We start from the raw sequence: 20,994 nt of genomic DNA, 5'->3' as shown, positions 1-20,994 counted from the left end.
AGTCCAGGACTCGATCCACTGAGCCACACCAGCCAGGGCTTATTTTGTTTTTAGTTTAAATAAATTAAATAAAAAAGGAAAAGTTTGCTGCATTAGCACTTTGTATTAGAATTCAGGAGCTACAAAATCTTCCTCCAGGAGAGGCTCCGAAAGCTACCATAGGTTGAAGCTGTTTCCTTTCCTAGAACCTAGAACATTCACTGCTAGTGAGTTTTCTGGCATGGGACAAACCATTATGATGGGGTACTGACTCCTTTTGAACTTGATCACAAGTGCTTCATTCAGTCCTCATTGTAAGCCTACAGATATAAGCTGAAATTCAGTTATAGCACAAGTTCATATAGTAAGTGGCAGAGTAAGGTTCAACCTAGGGTTTGTCTGGTTTATCCCATAGACTTCAGAGAGCCATTGGAAGTTTAAAGAGACATGGTCAGATCCCTATAATGATGTTAGGACAGGAGACAGACCTGGCATTAAATGGTAGCTGAGGTCCAGGGAAAAGATGGTGGGGAGTGTGGGCCCTGGACTAAGGTGGTGGGAGGCATTGAGGTAGGCACATTCAAGACAGTGTCAGGGGTACATAAGGCCAGGATTTATGACCATTTAGAGTGCCTATAACATCCAGTTCTGGGTCAATGGGGGAATTAGGCTGTCCTCTGGCCCCACTCTCTTCCTCCAGTGGGTACTTGCGGCCCCTGAGAGGTCGGGGATCTTTCCTATTCTGGAATTTCCCAAGTCAAGCATGAAAACACCCCCTACCTTTGCATGGGACAAACCATTGTGTCAGTGAGGGATGGGTGAAATTTTTTTATACTTGATTACTAGTACTTCACATTCTTGGCTCTAAGTCATTTCTGACCAGTCCTGTTTCACCTTCAAGAGCTTTGAACAATGTAGTGGGGTCCCTTATGTCCATTAATACTGGGGCAAGGGGAGAAAGGACTTCTTGGTGCATTTGCTCTCATCCCTGCTGTCTCTGGAAGTTGGAACAGTTCTGGCTTGTAAGACTCCAAAGATAGCCTCTCTCATTAGGCTGGTAGGTTGGTGTGGTCCACACACACTTCCTCTGGCTACCATCTGGAGAGATGAAGCTTGGTTGGAGGTATCCTGGGGGGGAAGAGAGGGTCTGAAGAGGTCAAGCCATTGGGAGGAGTCAGAGGGGAGGGGCTAACTGGTTGATTCAGCCCTGCAGAACAACTAGGCCTATAAGTCCTTCTGCAGTCATGGCCTTGAGACCCGAGGATCTCTCTGCTAGTTTCCATCGTGTCAATGTGATGGTCTTTGTCAGTGAGAAAATGACCAGACACATGAAAGGCCCAAAGTTCTACCTGGAGAATATATTGCTCTCCTACACAGGGATGGAAAACAAGCTCAGGGCCGTCCTGGAGGACAGCGGGATAACCAGGAAGGCTAAAGAGTCCTGTGCCTGGAGTAACCTGTCCCTGGGCATGTGCTTCACCTGAAATCAGGGTCAGTTAAATGACTATAGGATAATACAAATTATCCAAACTGCAAAAGTTGGCCTCACAAGCCTTAGCCTCAGACCTGAAAGAGCTCAAAGTATAGCAGGAGATGAAGTGAAAGGAGGCAGCCTACTGGCTGAGGCTGACCTTGGCCAAACTGAGGTTCTGAAAGAGAAGGGCTTGCTGAGATGGAAGCTACTATGGGCTGTAAGATTACCCCACGTGGCCTCCTGGCCTCTTCTCCTCATCCCACCCTCTGCCCCGCCCCTAAACAGAAATTAACCCTGCCCACTTCTCTCTAGGAGATGGGGTCTCCCCAAGACCAGGAGATGGTCACAGAGGAGCCAGGCTTGGCCACTACCAGTGCGGCTTGGACCAAAGGAGCTGGTAAGGAAGAAGACAAAGAAGGAGCTGCTGCTACTGCTGTTGACACTGCAGGAGGAGGAGGAAGGCAGAAAATGCAGAGGAGGTGGAAGGGAAGGAAGGGGCAATGAGGACAGCAGGAGCATCAGGGGCAGAGGCCCCTAAGGAGGTGGGTGGTGGTCTCATGCTGCTTCCTGGAGCTGACAAGCAAAAAAGATAACACCTCTGGCAAGCAGAAACAGGGAGATCTCAGGTCAGTAGGAAAAAAAAAAAAACCAAACAAACATGTTTTATTTCTCTGAGACCCTGAAGCGCAGGTCTGCTTTACCATTCTTACCTTATTGGCATGCCCATATTCATGCCCCTCATTCCCCTTCCTGGTTGCATCCTTACCATCTCCACCAGAAGGAGCCTTCACAGCAGCAGTTCCATCTTAGAAGTCTCAAGGGGCCCTCTGGTGTGAGCTTGCAGTCTCATGTGAGGGCACATGGAACAGTCCCTCAAGAACTCCAAAGAGATAGGAGAGACACCAAACCCTGTCAGCAAAGGAGACCTGCAATATTTCAAAAGCCCGGGGTTTGGGACTGCCCTTGTTGTAGAGCTGTGAATTTTTTACGACGGAAAACTTGCTTCCACTGTGGGAAGCAAATCTGGCTATAGAAACATTTAAACATTAAATTCAGAATTGTGGAATTAAACAGAAACATATCTCAATGGGGAATCAATATTCTAATAGGGGAGCTGGGGGAGGCTTTGGGAAGACTGTGGGGTAAAGGATGGGTAGGATGATGGGGCAAGGGGGTGTGAGAGAAGTGAGGAGGTTGGGTGGGAGGTAGGATGTGAGGAATTGGCTGGAGACATTATACCTTGTGAGGTTAGGGAGAAAGAGACACAGAGACAGAACCATTATTTGGTGACCCACTTTTCATTCCAGGGCAGTGACATGTGACACCCCAGAAATGCTGCAGCTTCTGTTTGTGTGTTTCTCAGCTACCTTAGTATCTGGTGGACATGGGTACCCAATCTCTCACCCTCCACTTAGGCTCTAGATAATTGCAGCAGGAATAGACATTTGACCCACCTCAAACCAAACAGATTCTCATACTAGAGAATTGGAACAGAGGCAGATTCCATAATCAGGATTGTATTGGGCAATGAAGCAGTAGGTTAGTTGGAGTTGGGGCCAAGGTCAGACCCATGGACATGGAGGCCACAGCTGAGGCCTGGCCCTGGGTATGGGAAAGCAGAGCCATGTGCTTTATAGAGGATAAGTGTATTTTAGAGGACACCAGTAAGACATCTCAAGGAGCAGAAAGGCAGAGAAGCAGAAGAGTTATTCTGTGACCCCAGAGATAAGAAAGTGGTGGCCCAACCACTTTTCTACTTCCTGGAATGATGAGCAGTTGCAAACCACAGACCATCCAAGAAAATCCTGGGACTGGCTGGACAGGTGCCTCAGGGAGTGATGGGTAGTTGGGGCTCCTGCACCCCACGAGTCTCCACGGATGAATTGGGCAAGAAACTTGTTCATGTCGTGAGCTGTATCAGAAGAAACGATTAAAACAGGCCTGGAGTTAACCCTGGGCTTACAACAGCAAAGATTTACCACGTATAAGGGAATCCCTCAGGGCTGCCTACAGAGGACACCAGCACCAGCTGCAAGCCATGACTGCTATGGTTGTTCAGCCTCAGGACAAGAGAATCCTCCACATTCCCTGTGAGCAGAACTGGGGGCGATCAAACCTGAACATGGAACTGGAGCCACTCTCAAAGAGGTGAGTCAGCAACTGCAGTGCACAGAGGGTTTGCTGGTAGACCACTGACCAAAGCATGGTGACACCCTGAGTGATCCTACCCCCCAACCCATAACCAGGATAAATGTGGGAGTGGAATCTGTATACAAAGCCTTCAGTGAATTCAGAAATGTGAAATAGCACATATCCCAATGGGAAGTCAGTCTCCAAAAGGACGGGGTGAATTGAGAAAGGGGGAGTTGGGAGGATGGTCTGAGTCACCACTTGGAAGGATGGTGAGGACTCACACCAGACTGAAACAACTGTTGGAGCCCAGGATATCACCTGGGGACTGTAGACCTAGAGACTGAAGGTGTCACATCCTTGGGACATCTCTGCAGCAGCTGAATTTGACTTTGGGTTATGTCTTTTGGGGACACATGTGGATAATCATTATTCAGATTTAAGACCAGATCCCTAGCTAGTTATTATAGGGCCCACACTTGTCAGAAATGTCCTTGGGCATGTTTATATCTTTCTAGGACAGGGTTTTCTAACCTCAGCATTGTTTACACTTGGAGCTAGATACTTCTTTGTTTCAGGAGGTTTTCCTGTGTATTTAGAATATTCAGCAGAATCCTTAGCTTCTACCCAGTAGATGCCATCCCATGGAGGCAATGATGTAATTAAGAGCAGTCATGACAGGGAAAGAATTAGAAGAACAGAGACTCATGAAGGCCAAAGGGGAAGACAGCTGTAAGGGGAGCATGTTCAGCTCTGCTGAGGGTTACAGGGGGCCTCCTAAGTGTTCATTGGGTCTGGCATGCCCTTTTGACTTTTGAGCAGATTTACACAGAAGAAGAGCAGGATCCAAACTGCAAGGACTGAGGGGTGAGCAGGACATGCAGTCACCAAGGGGGGCTCTTCTTTAAGGACTCCTTGCCATGAAGGGAACAAGTAAGGTGAGATAAATAGCTGAGAGAGGGTTCTTCTGCATATGGGAGAAATTGTAGCCATGGGGAAGGAGATAGCTGAAAAATGCAAAAAAAAATGTAAAAGAATGAGATAGACAATCCATTCATACTGTATTGGAGTCATGTCTATTGCATTGTTCAATGGGAAAAAAATCATATGACAGGATCCCTATATTTGTAAAACAAAATATCCACCAATATTTTTGTGTGTATATGTATGATATATAGATATATAGATTTATGTATGCTCTATATTATGGAATTATGTTTGAGCACAGGAAAAGGTCCAGTAAAATGTTCTTAAGAAAAATTGAATAAGATAGGAACAGTAAGATGCAGGTCTTTTACTTCTTTATATATTTCTGTGTTGTGCAAGTAAAATAATTAAATGTTCACAAATACACAAAAAATAAAATGAATTGAATTTACCTGCTTGGGTAGGTTTGGAAAGGCCACCTTCTTCCTTTTGAACTAGGGCAGAGGAAAGCAGACACTGACCTGTGTGGCAAAGTGATAGGAAACCAAGAGAGATCCTACCTGTGTGCACCTTAGACAAGTCACAGAGAGTGAGGGAAGATAGAAGGTCGGGATGGGTGCTTCTTGGCAATAGCACATTTAGGAATAACATCGGCGTAGGTGGAATAAAGGATCATCAAGCCTCACAGAGGACCCAATTTAGATAGGGCACAACTGAAAGAAAACCAAAGGAGAGGGCAGTAGGAGTCTAGAAGGAGGTATTGGAAAGGAAGGTGAATAGTTCTAGAAAGGATACCAGAAACAAACCTCTGATGTTACAGCTTGTTTTCATAACTTATTTTTTTTTCAGTAAATGATTAAGCCAGTTTCTTTGGATTTGGGTTTGGGTTTTATACCTGGTAGAATTAAGGAAAGATAATGGCATTTTTATGATTTCATGTCTTATACCCATTTTAACATTTTTTCACTGAAAATCACATAAATAAATTAATTCCACTTCTATCATTAAAAAGCCACAACAAACCCAACAGAGGTGATATGATTTGGTCTTTGAGCCTTTCGGCTAGCATGCTTAGTGAGATGGGCCATTAAAGAGTAAGACAGCTTTAAAAACCATGTTGCTGGAAGGAAAAAAAACAAAAACAAAAAAAAGGCACTAACAAGTAAGAAAAGGGAATAGAAATTTCACAAGGGTCAATGTCTTGATCAAAATCAGTGATTTTTATCTCTAGAAAAAAATGGTAGTGATCCTGTCTGGGTTTTCCATTTGAGAAAATAGTAAGCAAAGTAGTGAGAGGGAGTAACCAGGGAAGGAGCCCCTGTTTACCTACCTCTTTCTAATGACCTATCTACACACTGAAAAGTCAAACTTGCCTACACCTGTCTCTAATGTAAAGTTAAATGAAACCATATTTTATTTAGAAACAATAATGTTTTTTTGATCTTTGCTAAAGTTCATGTGGGATCAAAGTTAAAAGTTTGCTAAAGAGTTTGTACAAAGACATTACCTTATAGGAACCTTCCCTTAAAACCTTAACAATCAGAATTTTCTGAAGCTTTACACCCTGTTGTAAAATATTTGTCTTCCCAACATCATTCTTTGTAATGTCATCTCATAATAATTGCCTTTTTGCTATCTATTTCTGTTTCTATTGATAAAACTTAACATATTAGAAAAAAAAAACATGTACTTTACCAAATTAATAATCTCTGGACCTCAGTGACCTGAGCGTTACAGTCACTAAGTCAGCAACTAAAAGTATGGAAAAGTCTACCCTGTGTGAATATTTGTGTCAAGTGTGGGAGTCGGTAGTTCAGGGGTAAACTTTAGACTCAGGAAAAAAGGGGGAACAGAGAGAGAGAGAGAGAGAGAGAGAGAGAGAGAGAGAGAGAAAGAGAAATCCTGCATGGGATTAAAAGAGATGAATGTAGATATGAAACATGACAAAATCCCCCTCCTTTATGGGGTACAAGAGGAAGGTATTGGGAGGAAATAGGTAATGAGACTGCAAATTTAAGATTTCTCTACAGAGATAAGAGTATATTGCCTTAGTGTTGAAGAATATGATCTGGTCCGGAAATGAGTATGTGTTGATTGGTGTTAATCTGGGACTTGATTTAATTATATCAAGACCTTGGGGTGGAACTACACATCGCCCTCCTTAGATTTTCTCTTCACAGCCATATAGACTGTACTTACCAATCCTTAATCAGTTAGTTATCTTGATAATGTGAGATAGTGGAGATGGCTCTCTGTGAATTCATCCTCATTTCTGAGAAAAAAACAAACAAACATGGAATGCATGTTCTGATTGACAATACTGACATCAGCAGCATTTCCTTTCATTAATAAGGGAAAAGGCAGAGAAGGGCATTTACCCACTTTAAACATATATTTTCTCCATGGAAGCATCATCTGCTAAAAATGTGCCAGTTAAGGTGTCATTAGTTATGTCAGTTAGATTCTTTTCTAAGAATTGGTCAATTTCTCAAAGTCTCATGCTCTAAAATCACCCTTGTATGTTGGAGTGATTAAAATAATTGATCAAGGAATTTAAACTCTGCAAGGTGAGAAGAAAGCATAGGGCTTTGAAGGAACTGTGAGATCAATTAGCTGCAACTCTGGGTGGGGTCAAAAATTAACAGAATTGGGGTTAAGAAACAGTGAGTTAGAGGTGGTGGCAAGAGTAGAATACATGAAAATGAGGTTACGGAGGGATTACTACAGTCTTTAATACTCTAAAATGTTTTAGATAGTATGCCACAATCACTATATTATACTCTTGGCCCCTGACAGTATTTTGAATTGGTAACTCTTGGAATAGATTAAAACCATGATATAAGCCCTGGATGATGTGGCTCAGTGGATTGAGCGCCAGCCTGTGAACCAAAGGGTCGCTGGTTCAATTCCCAGTCAGGGTATATGCCTGGGTTGCTAGGAAGGTCCCAAGTAGGGGGTGCATAAGAGGCAGCCACACACTGATGTATCTCTCCCTCTCTTTCTCCTTTCCCTTCTCTCTAAAATTAAATAAATAAAATCTGAATAATGTCAAAGATAATCATCGTGATTAATGCTCTGTGCCTGGGTGCATCTTAGAAATCTGCGAAGGCCTGGGGAGGCTCCTGACCTGGCTGAACTGGGGCTGAACATGTCATATTTCCTGACACTGAGGAGCTATAGAATGGATAGCACATTCCTCCCAGAAGTTTGATAAAAAGAACAAGAGGGAGGGGAACCAGAGCTAAAAGATTTTCTTCTTATCAGTTTTCTCAGTGAGAAACTTGAATCCATCATTGCTAAACCCAGGGCAAAGAACTGGCAGAGATGAATCCAGTGAAAATCCAAGGAGGGTGGAATCCAGTTACAGTAGGAAGCAAAAGGAGGACTTACTTTAACATTTGTTAAAATAGTGATATAGAGATTGGCACCGATATGGCCTGCGAGGGAGTGCACAGAGCGGCAAGGGCAGGCATAAATTGACCCGCCCGCCCGTGATTGCGGAGCTGCCCACAATTAGTACATCCCCAGCCCGAAGGGGTCACAGAGCTACCCAGAGTCCCTGGAGGAGAGACCGGAGACAGGATTAGCCAGAGAGTCCTGGAGCTGACTTCCTCCCATTTCCATAGTCCCCATTTGGCGAGGGCAAGCAACGCACCCAAAGAGCCAAAAGCGGGGAAGACACACAATAGAAGACCCTAAACTGACCAGTGCCAGGGAGCTCACCGGGCAGGGGGGACAGATGAGTACACGAGGTCGCGAATAAGCCCCCTGGTCTGGGACAAGCACACACGAGCCCAGGCAGGCGGGGGATACGGCCGTGCAAGGAGCGCGCGCAAGGAGCCGGCGTGAGAGTGCAGGGAGATCCAAAAAAATAGCCCAGCCCTGACTGAAGGGGTCACAGAGCTGCCCCAAGCAGAAGTCAGACACAGACAGGAGACTCCTGGCAGGCTCAAACAAACAACCCAAGGTCCTATAGGGTCAACAACTGACATCATCAGAAGCAGTCCCAGAAAGAAAAGTAAAGGACAAAAACACTTACCAGACTCTCACAAAAATGGGAAGAAAAAGAAGTTCCCTCGAAATGAGTGGAAAAGGGGACTGCCCACAGAGAGAGCTAAATGAAATAGAGGCAAGGGAACTATCAGATAAGGAATTCAAAACAATGGTTCTAAGGAAGCTCAATGAACTCAGCCAGCTCAAAGAGAACTATGAGAAACTGCAGAGAAACTATCAGGATCTTACAGCAAACTATATCAGCCTGGAAAAGGACATAGAAACGATCAAGAAGACACAAGAGGATTAGAAGAATACCATATTTGAATTGAAGAACACAGTAGAAGGAATTCAAAGCAGGCTGGATGAAGCCGAGGATCGCATCAGTGAGATAGAGGATAAGCTAGAAAGAAGCCCCTAGAAAGAACAAGAAATGGAAAACCGATAAAAAAAGAAAGAAGAGGCATTTAGGGAAAGTCAGGACAACCTGAAACGCAATAATATCCATATAATAGGGATACCAGAAGGAGAAGAAGAGGAGCAAGGAACAGAGAACCTCCTTGAAAAAGTAATGATGGAAAATTTCTCTAATTTGAGGAGAGAAAGGCTCTCATGGATCCAGGAGGCACAGAGGACCCCACTCAAGAAGGACTCAAAGAAGTCCACTCCAAGACACATCATCATTAAAATGGCAAATGTCAAAGACAAAGAGAGAATCCTCAAGGCAGCAAGGGAGAAGGACAATGTAACATAAAAGAGGGCCCCAATATGGCTAGGAGCTGACTTCTTAACAGAAACACTACGAGCCAGAAGGGAATGGCAACAAATATGCCAAGTCCTGAATTGCAAAGACCTACAACCAAGGCTGCTGTACCCAGCAAGGTTCTCCATTAAAATAGAAGGGGAAATACAGAGTTTCCCAGACAAGAGAAGACTAAAAGAATACATCTCTACCAAGCCAGCATTCCAGGAAATGCTAAGGAGACTGGTTTAAGCAGATGAAGGAAAAGAATGAGAGAGAGAGGAACACAGGTACAAAGAGAAAAGATGAGTAAGTTTCTATCGCTAATATCTCTCAATGTTAAAGGACTAAATGCTCAAATCAAAAGACACAGGGTAGATGAATGGATAAGAAAACATGACCCACACATATGCTGCCTACAAGAGACCCACCTCAGAGCAAGAGACCTACACAGATTGAAAGTAAAGGGATGGAAAAAAATTTTCCAAGCAAATGGGCATGAGAAAAAGGCCGGGGTTGCCATACTTGTATCAGACAAAGTAGATTTCAAAACAAAGGCCATAAAAACAGACCCAGAGGGGCACTTTATAATACTTAAAGGAAGAATCTATCACGAAGACATAAGCATTGTTAACTTATATGCTTCGAATATAGGAGCCCCCAAGTATATAAGGAAATTGCCGGATGACTTCAAATAGATATAGAAAGCAACACACTGATAGTAGGGGATTTCAACACCCCACTGTCAAAAATGGACAGTTCGTCCAAACAAAACATTAAGAAACATATTGTGGCGCTGAATGACACACTGAATCAAAGAGACTTAACTGACATATATAGAACCTTACATCCCAAAGAAGAAAAATCCACATTCTTTTCCAATGCTCATGGCAGTTTTTCAAAGATAGACCACATGATAGGACACAAAGCAAACCTCAGCAAATTCAGGAAAATTGAAATAATACCAACCTTTTTCACAGAACACAAGGGCTTGAAATTGGAAATCAACCTCAAAGAGAAACTTAAAAAAGGTGCACACTCACAGAGACTGAACAGTACACTATTAAACAATGAATGGGTCAATAATGGGATAAGAGAAGAAATCACAAATTTCTGAAAAAAAATGAAAATTAACAGACAACAGCCCAAAACCTATGGGACACAGCAAAGACGGTCCTGAGAGGGAAGTTCGTAGCAATACAGGCTTACCTAAAAAAGATACAAACATTTCAAATAAAAGACCTAACACTACAACTTCAAGAACTGGAGAAACAACAACAAATAAATCCCAGAGCAAGTAGATGGAAGGAAATAGTCAAGATTAGAACACAACTAAATGACATATAGACGAAAAGAGCAATTCAGAGGATCAACCTATCCAGAAGCTGGTTCTTTGAAAAGATAAATAAAATTGACAAGCCTTTAAGCAGACTCATCAAGAAAAAAAGGGAGAGGACCCAAATTAATAATATCAGAAATGAAAGAGGAGAAATAACAACTGATACCACAGAAATACAAAAGATCGTCACAAAATACTATGAACAATTATATGCCAAGAAATTTGAAAATCTTGATGAAATGAACAAATTTTTGAAAAGTATAATCTTCCAACTCTGAAGGAGGAAGAAACAGAAAGCTTGAACAGACCGATAACAGCTGGGGAAATTGAAGCAGTCATCAAGAAACTCCAGGTACACAAAAGCCCAAGGCTGGACGATTTCACAGGATAGTTTTACAAAACATTTAAGGAGGAGCTAACCCCTGTCCTTCTCAGACTATTCCAAAAAACCAAGAGGAGGGAAGACTCCCAGACAATTTCTATGAGGCCAAAATTACCCCGATCCCAAAACTAGACAAAGACCCTACAAAGAAAGAAAACTACAGGCCAATTTCGCTGATGAGCATAGATCCTAAAATCCTCAACAAAATATTGTCAAACTACATCCAGCAATACATTAAAAAGATTATCCACCACGATCAAGTGGGATTCATCCCAGGCATGCAGGGATGGTTCAATATAGGCAAATCAGTAAACGTGATACATCACATAATTAAAAGAAAAGACAAAAACCCATGATCATCTCGATAGATGCAGAAAAAGGATTCGATAAGGTACAGCATCCATTTACGGTCAAAACACTCAGTAAAATGGGAATAAATGGGGCATTCCTCAACGTAATAAAGGCTATATATGAAAAACCTACAGCCAATATCTCCCTCAACGTGCAAAAACTGAAAGCTTTCCCACTAAGATCAGGAACACGCCAAGGATGCCCACTCTCACCGCTTCTTTTCAACATCGTATTGGAAGTCCTAGCCGCAGAGTTCAGACAGGAGAAAGAAATAAAAGGCATCCAAATTGGAAAGGAGGAACTAAAGTTATCATTGTTTGCAGATGACACGATAGTGTACATATAGAACCCTGTAGACTACCAAAAATCTCCTCAACCTAATAAGTGAATTTGGCTAAACATCAGGATACAAAGTCAACATTCAGAAATCAAAGGCATTTTTGTACACCAGCAATGAAAGAGAAGCAGAAGAAATCAGAAAAAAAATACCATTCGATATTGCAAGAAGAAAAATAAAGTACCTAGGCATAAATTTAAAGAAACACGTGAAAGACCTGTATGCAGGAAACTATACAACATTGAAGAAAGAAATTAAGGAAGACACAAATAAATGGAAGCATATACTGTGTCCATGGATTGGAAGAATTAATACCATCCAAATGTCCATACTACCTAAAGCAATGTATAGATTCAACGCAATCTGTATTAAGATACCAATGACATATTTCACAGAAATAGAACAGACATTTCAAAAATTTATATAGAACCATAAACGACCCCGAATAGCATCAGCAATTTTGAGAAAGAAACACAAAGTAGGAGGGATCACAACACCGGTCATCAAACTCTACTACAAAGCCTCTATACTCAAAACAATCTGGTACTGGCACAAGAACAGACCCATAAACCAGTGGTTCAGAATAGAAAGCCCAGAAATAAGTCCATGTCTATATGGGCATCTAATATTTGACAAAGAGGGCAGAAGCATAAAACAGAGGAATAATAGCCTCTTCAACAAATGGTGTTGGGAGAGCTGGACGGCTACATGCAGAAAATAGAAATTGGATCATCAGTTGACACCATACACAAAAATAAACTCAAGGTGCATAAAAGACGTAAATATAAGTCCCAACACCATAAAAGTCCTAGAGGAGAACATCGGCAGGAAATTCTCAGATATCCCACGCAACAATTTTTTCACTGATATGTCTCCTAAAGCAAGGGACATAAAGGAAAGAATAAACAAGTGGGACCTCATCAAAATAAGAAGCTTCTGCACAGCAAAAGAAAGCATCAGCAAAATGAAAAGGAAGCCAACCATATGGGAAAATCATTCACTCATCATACATCATATAGAGGTTTGATCTCCAAGATATATAAAGAACTCACTCAACTCCACTCCAAGAAGATGAACGATCCAATCAAAAAATGGCCAAAGACCTGGGTAGATGTTTTTCCAAGGAGGAGATACAGAGGGCTCAGAGACATTTGAAAGGATGCTCAGCATCACTAGCCATCAGAGAAATGCAGATCAAAACCACCATGAGGTACCACCTCACACCGGTCAGAATGGCCATCATAAACAGATCCACAAACAACAGGTGCTGGCGAGGTTGTGGACAAAAGGGAACCCTAGCACACTGTTGGTGGGAATCCAGACTGGTACAGCCACTGTGGAAAGCGATGTGGAGTTTCCTCAAAAAGCTGAAAATGGAACTGCCTTTTGATTCAGTGATTCCCCTGCTGGGACTATACCCTAAGAACACCAAAATGCCAATACAAAAGAACCTATGCATCCCAATTTTCATAGCAGCACAATTTACAATAGCCAAGTGTTGGAAGCAACCTAAATGCACATCAGTAGATGATTGGATCAAAAGGTCATGGTACATATATATAATGGAATACTACACAGCAGAAAGAAAAAAAGAACTACTAAACTTTGCGACAACATAGAAGGAACTCGAGAGCATTATGCTAAGCGAAATAAGCCAGGGGGCAAAAGACAAATACCATATGATCTCACCTATAAGCGGAACCTAACCAACAATACAAAGATGCAAGGAAAATAAGACCGGCAACAGTGAAAGGAAAAGAAATCAACAGAGACAAGAGGGAAGGAGGGAGGGGGGGTGGGGAAAAGGAAGGGAAGGGGAAATTCAAGGAACATATAGCAAGGACTCATGGACAAAACGAAAGGGATAGAGCTGAGGGAGGGAAAGAGGGAGGGGGCAAGGGAAAGTGGTGGGGAGTAGACAGAGACAAATGTATTTGAAAAAATAAATTGAAATAAAATTAAAAGTAAATAAATAAATAAAGAAAGAAAATCTTAAAATAAAACAAGATGTGAGCAAAAGAACCTTGAAACAGAAAGTCACTAATGTTTGTATAATCATACAAGAGGTTAAACAAATATATATATATATTTGTTTATATATAATATGTATATAATATATAATATATATTATTTGTTTATATATTTGCTTATATATAAGGAAATGTATACATACACACACACACAACACACACACACACACACACACACACATATATATATATATATATATATATATATATATATATATATCAAGACCAGTATTAGCTATTTCTCCAGTATTATATGAAATCAATTCCTGCTTTATGGCTATCAATTATAACCTATTAATTCTTATAAAGCATGTAACTCTGCTAACTAAACTGGAAACATCTGTTTTCTTCCAATAAACAAACTAACTGTAGTTCAAATTACATAGGTATTGTAATGATTATATTTCTGAATATTACATAGCTAAAATACAACAGTATGGCTATATTTCTAAACATTACAGTGTTCAAATTCATTATTAATAAAATAAAAATAGATTACAATTGCCACTATTTTCCTATTTAAGGTACCTATAATTTTATAAACAAGTAGATTATTAAATTTTGAAGGTCTAAAAAATACACTTTTCAAGTTATATATGTGTTCCTTTATGCATAATTGCTACAAAAATAAGTAAATTAGAGAATCTTGCTTATAACCAAAAGTAGGTAGAAAAAATAACTCACTGCCTCACACTTTAGCCTATGTGGGCCACAGAAGTCATCATTGCTGTCTCAAGACCCTGCTGTACAATCTTGATCTTTTCTGAAGTCAATAAGTTTTGTAATATCCAGGCTTTCATTTTTCCTGCAAGAAACTGTCTATTCTCCTGGAAATTGTTATCTGCGCAACTGACTTGTTGGCTCTAACTTTTCAAGGATCAATAATTAAGTTGGAATTTACTTAGAAGAAATGTTCATTAGTTACCAGAGGTGAGGGGGGAGAGAGATAACAGGGGAAGGAAGGGGAAGGATCTAGTCAAGGAACATGTATAAAGAACCCATGGTAAAGGATCACATAGTGGGGATTGACTGAGGGAGTGGGGTTGTGGGTGGGGCAGGGGAGAGCAACAGGGGGAAATTGGGACAACTGTAACTGAACAATGATTAAAAGAAAAGAAATGTTCACTGTCCTTGAAAATCTCTGGGTAACCATGGTATGAAGTACAATAAGAGGGTGTAAGGTGATAAAAGCATTTTGTAGAGTCTTAGGAAGACTAGAACAATTATTTGTCTTTCTAAAGGCATAGTTTTCATTGCAATATGTCATAAAGCAAATCCCATGGTACATGCTCAATGACTGTTGACTGAAATATAAAACTTGTTTAATATATCTACATAGGCACTCATAGGTCAGGATCATTTAAGGGCCATTAAAATCAGCCAAAATTACATTACACCTGTATTTATTTTTATTTTTATTATGGAATATTTCAAACATACTAAAAAGTAAAAAGATTAATATAATAAACCCTCATGTACTAATTGTACAGATTCAATAACTAGTGACATACTGCAGTTCTTATTTCAAATATCTCTACCTTACTCAACTCTTCTAGTGATGTTGTTTTTCTAGAGAAAGAATCACACAAATGTGATGAGTAGCAAGGTAAAGATCATGACTCAGAGCTGGTAAATGTGTTAAGGAACACTTTAGAAAGAATTTATGAGGGATTCAGATTTTAGAATGTCTTTTACATCAATGATTACCAAAAAAAAATAAAAACACAAAAATCGTCACTTATGTTCCCATTTAAAAATGAGTTTCCTTATTTTGCCTAGTTCATTTGAGAGATAATTAGTCATAATGATTTTTGAACCCACAACCTGTTCTCAGCACTTGAATATTGTGATCCCCAAACACACAGATTCTGTTAATGTTCAATTACATTTAATTATTCTCTTAAATAACTGTGAATTCAATTCAGGATTATATGGATATGTCTATCTTCGTCCACAGCTTAAGTAGCCCCTTGTTCCAAGTTGCTGAGAAAGTGATATGTGGGATTTAGTGAAATAAAATTAATCTTATCAGTTTTATCCTACCAAGTGCTTCCACTGAAAAGATTCATGTGGGAAGACAGGGAGACAGTAATTCTGGGACCGAAACTGCCTCTCAAAATATGACTTACCTTCCCACCATTTATTTATTAATAACCTACTGACATACTGAAAAATTCAACTAATCACTCTTGATACTGGCCAAAGGAAAAACAAACACAAAATGATTAACTGGCTACTGAGAGGTCACAAACAGTAAATTTTTCTGCTATGATTCAAATGGGTGGATAGTATTACTAAATATCTCATATCTGCATTTTAAAGCATACAAACCCCAGTAGCAAAAATCACAGCAAGCACCCAAATCATGGTTTCTCTATTAAAAGAAACCAGGCACAGAGATCAGAGACATATGAAAAGATGCTCAGAATCACTATCCATCAGAGAAACACAAATTAAAACCACAATGAGATGCCACTTCATACGAGTCAGAGTGGCCATCATAAAAAAAAAAATCAACAAACCACAAGTGCTGTCAAGGTTGTGGAGAAAAGGGAACCCTAGTACACTATTGGTGGGAATGCCGACTGGTGCAGCCACTGTGGAAAATAGTTTGAAATTTCCTCAAAAAGCGAAAAATAAAACTGCCTTTTGACTCAGAAATTCCGCTGCTGGGATTGTACCTTAAGAATCTCAAAATACCAATTCAAAAGAACCTATGCGCCCCAATGTTCATAGCAGCATGATTTACAACAGCCAAGTACTGGAAGCAACCTAAGTTCCCATCAATAAATGAGTGGATCAAAAAACTATGGTATATTTACACATGGAATACTATGCAGCAGAAAGAAAGAAAGAGCTACTACCCTTTGCAACAGCATGGATGGCAGTGAACAGCATTATGCTAAATGAAATAAGCCAGGGGGCGAAAGACAAATACCATATGATTTCACCTATAAGTGGAACCTAATCAACAAACAATCAAGCAAGAAAAATATACTTAGCAACATTGAAAGAAAAAAACAAACAAACTGACAGTAATGAAAGGGAAGGAGGGACAGTGGTAATGGGGAAAAGAAGGAGAAGGGTCAAATCAAGGAACATGTATAAAGGACCCACGGACAAAGCCAAAGTGGGGAAGGACTGAGGGTGGGCGGTGGGGGTGGGTGAAACAGAGGAAAGTGGTGGTGGGAAAACGGAGACAAATATATTTGAAGAATAAAAAAAAAAAAGGAACCAGGACTCCTTGGACAAACGGCAGATCTAAGATTGGGGCAGGAAATGAACAAGGCTGGATATCTTATTGTAGTGTTATAAAATGAAATGCTTAAAAAAAACAATTATAAGGTTGTGTCAAAGGGACAGACGCACCAACTGAAAGAGCTCTCAATGGACAAAGGTGGAATAATTTAAGCCAGAAAATAAAGTAGCATTGGATTATAACCCAATGCATAATGTAAATATCCATGAGTCAATGCTGATATAAATAAATGATTGAATAAATGAGTAACTGTGAGAAATGAGGCAAATATCTCATGCAGAAGAATTCCAAATAATTTTATGTACAGACTCAACACTTAATGAGGTAGAACATAATTTCCCACTCCTTAAGTACGGGCTGTGAATAGCTAGTTTCTTCCAAAGATAAGAGTATTAAAAAGGAAAAATAAAGAAGAGTAACTTTACAGTGGAGGAAGACAATCTCCAGCTCGTGATAAAAGTCAATATTGACAGTGATAAGGCATACAGATACTTTATACACTTGATAGGATGTGATTGAGGATGGTATTTTACCTCTGTGATCTTTCTCACAAAATGCATCACACCAGTCTAACTCTGAAAACCAATCAGATCCCAATTAAGATCCCAACATTTTACCTAGTATCTGAACAGTACTACTCAAACTGTCAAGGTCATCAGAAACAAAGTCCAGAAATTGCCTTAGCAATAAAGGAGCTTAAGGAGACATGACAACTAAATGTAATATGGTATCCCAGATGGGACCCTGGAACAGAAAAAAGAGCATTAGGGAAAATCTAAGGAAATTTCAATGAAGAATAGACTTAATAATAATGTAGCACTATGTATTCATTAATTGTAACAAATGCTCCATAGTCCTGTAAGGTGTTGATAGCAGAAGAAATGGATATACAACATACAAAAACTTTCTGTACTATCTTTGTAATAATTCTGTAAATCTAAAACTTTCCCAAAATTTAAAGGTTTATTTTGACCTGGCTGGTTTGGCTCAGTGGATTGAGTGCTAACCTGTGGACCAAAGGGTCACCGGTTCGATTCCCAGTCAAGGCCCATGCTTGGGTTGCAGGCCAGTTCCCCCAGTGGCGGGTGTGTGAGAGGCAAAAACACATTGATGTTTCTCTCCATTTCTCCTTCCTTTCCCCTCTGTCTAAAAGTAAATAAAATATTTTTAAAAAGTTCATTTAAAAACAAATGAGGGCTTTTATCAGAGCATTGTTATAGGGGCAAGAAACTAGAAACAAAGTATATGCACATCAGTAGGGAAATGGAAATTGTCTAAATTGTGATATCAAATAGTATAAAGCAACACAGAATATTATATACTTTTTTTTTTACATTTCTAATTCTGGTTTTTATTACACACTACTCATCCAACATACTAAGTTGGTACCCCAGCTACCCATAAAATATGAACCACTTATGAGAGAAGTCGCATGAAGTAAACCAAACACGTGGCTGTTTGTCACATTACATGGGCAGTCAGAAGCACAGCTCTGACGGACCTGACAGTGGTCAGAAAGATAAATAGTGGAATCATATGCACAGTCTCTTTATTAAACTCACCTTCTTGGAGATATGAAATGAGAATCAGGCTGAAGGAATCACTCAGGTGAAAGATGATTGTATTCATAGGTATAAAGAGATGAAATATTCTAAGATAGCTCCTTAATTGTGAGGCTGATGACTGAACACTCTATCAAGTGACTTTTACTATGTACTTTTACTAATAAAAGAAAATGGAGAGAAATATATGTCTCCTTTGCTTTTTGTAAAGCACTGAGGAGAAAACTCTCAAGTATATATGTTCATATGTCTGAAAGAGTAGGAAGAATGTGTACAAGGATACACATTAGATTGTTAACATTGTTCAGAGTAGGGGAATGGTGTTAGAATGGAGAAGGGAAGAGAGGAAAGGTAACAAGACTGGAGGCATAAACAGGGTAAGGTAAGTAAGCAATAATTAATTTTAAGTGTAGCTCCTGTATAAGGTGAGCTGATGCTTTGCAAATAAAATTTCAAATTTGTGAAAACAAAAGAAAATAGCAAATGGAGTTGGGAGGGAAAGAGTTCTATTTTGATTGTCAGGATTTAATGAGTGCTGGAGATGGACAGTGGCTAAGCAAGAAAATAATAGCAGCACCCTAAAGCATATAGGGTTAGTCACTGAAGCTGAATTATACCCACTTACCAATTTTACTAACAGCTGCTCAAGTAGCTTAAATATTCATTATTACTAAGGGTGTGATCAGAATGAGTTCTAGCTCTGTCAATATCCTAGAGTTCTTGCCCGCCAAAAACTAAGACTAAATTCACTATTTGTTTCAATAACACTCTCTCCACATACATAAAAAGGTGGCTCTTAGAGTATCAAAAAGGTTCTTTATTTATACACCATCTTATTCTCCTGGGCTTTTGAAGAATGAGGCCTCACCAGGGGTTTCCAGGTGCTTTCGATTGAAGAGGTGACATAGCATTAGCATTAGACAAAGTCCACAAGAGACAAAAATAAGAAGGGTCTGAATTTCCAAGAAGATAAAATCAAATAATACAGTGAAGGTCCCTGGTGGGCAAGATCACAGACTCCCAAAATGACAAAATTGAAGTGATTTAAAAGTTATCTCAGCTACCCACTTTAACACTTAATGAAGTCTATCTGAGATCCTATATCCTAGATGTTAGCACTGGGGTGGAGGGGGAAGGAAGGGCATATTGTGGAATCCCTAATGATAAAAAAGGTTGCTTTTGACTGTAAACTTCTCGCAAGCAGGAATTGTATGTGAAATGTTTCCGGTATAGCACCTAGGAACTCAGATTGTATGTTTACAGGGGTCCATGCTGAGTATTTAGAAACAATAGACTCAAACTCACATTGCAATTCTATGAAGAATCTCAACAGTAGCTCATTGGCTACAAGATAACCAAGCAGCAACTGAAGCTATTTTCCAACAAGCCAGGAGGGACCTTGGCCTAAGTGATACTTGTTATTTTCATGGCCAGATATCAAGACCATTGAGCCAACTGGCTCTACACAAAAACAATTTTTAATATAAGGCCCTGGGGCAGTGGTGGAGTTGGGGAAGAAATGAATCATAAAATTTTCCAAATACATGAGCACACACAGTAAATGGGAGTCCCATTTTATGAAAATTTGGTAAGAACCTGCAGTGTAGTTCCAATAAATAATTAGAATTGAATTTATGGAAGCTCTTCATGCACAGCAACCTTTCAAAAACATACCTAATGTATGAGGTGAGGCACACCTGAACACACTCCAGCCATAATCAAATTACTACCAGCTATGGTACAGAGTAATATTTTCATGGAGCACTCACCTTAAAACACAAGTGTAGAATCCACTGTCTTGTGCCTCAGCTGAGTGAAACCATATTGAATCTTCCTCTTTGCTCATTCTGACCTCTGAAAATATGATGGGCTCTTCCAAATCACCTTTGTTTTTATACCACATGAGCCTGAGCCCAGTGCTCTGGGCCATGCTATAGTTTTTGCGAATATAACTGTAGAAAAGGGCACATTTCACTCGGACTGGTTCACCTGCCAAAGCCATGTATGTCTTGAGATCCACTGACCAATCAATGCATCCATCCACTGAAAGAGAACCAGATGAGTCATGAGATACAGTGAGCATTGTATATAATGGTGATATATGAGCAACAATCAATGCTGATGTGTACTGAGGACTTACTATGAGCCAGGCACTATGTCAAGGGCTTTACTTAGATTATATCATTCAGTCTTCCCAGTGGTCCTATCAGGTAAACCAGTGTCTTCCTTGGACCTGGGCAAACAGAATACCTCCTCTAGCCCTGTACCTTTGGGGTATTTCTAATCCTGTACAGTAACCTTCCATTTGGGCTTGACTAGATCCACCAAGGAGCTCCAACACTCATGGCTATGGGGTTTGCCTGGGACGTCGTGGGTATATCCTAATACCATCACAGTGTGAGACTGAATTGTTAGAATGACACTGACATTTTGGTTTTAGTTGACTCAAATTAATTTTATAGACAGGAGCCCCACAAAACAAACACTTC

The 20,994-nt window shown here is 40.1% G+C and overlaps 1 protein-coding gene across 1 annotated transcript in view; it reads right to left on the bottom strand.

The window, feature by feature from the left end:
* Nucleotides 1–20,588, bottom strand: part of IL1RAPL2 (interleukin 1 receptor accessory protein like 2) — a 744,540-nt gene extending 723,952 nt beyond the window's left edge. The window contains exon 1 of the mRNA XM_054576924.1: nt 20,275–20,588. Within this exon, the coding sequence (XP_054432899.1) occupies nt 20,275–20,588 (314 nt within the window). The remainder of the gene's footprint in view (nt 1–20,274) is intronic.
* Between the last annotated feature and the right edge of the window lie 406 nt (nt 20,589–20,994).

Source organism: Pteronotus mesoamericanus, unplaced genomic scaffold, assembly GCF_021234165.1.
Source record: "Pteronotus mesoamericanus isolate MK-2021 breed Mesoamerican mustached bat unplaced genomic scaffold, CSHL_Meso_final contig_37, whole genome shotgun sequence".
Taxonomy (NCBI): Eukaryota; Metazoa; Chordata; class Mammalia; order Chiroptera; family Mormoopidae; genus Pteronotus; species Pteronotus mesoamericanus.
The sequence above is the reverse complement of the archived record's forward strand: the minus strand, read 5'-3'. Positions and strand labels throughout refer to the sequence as shown.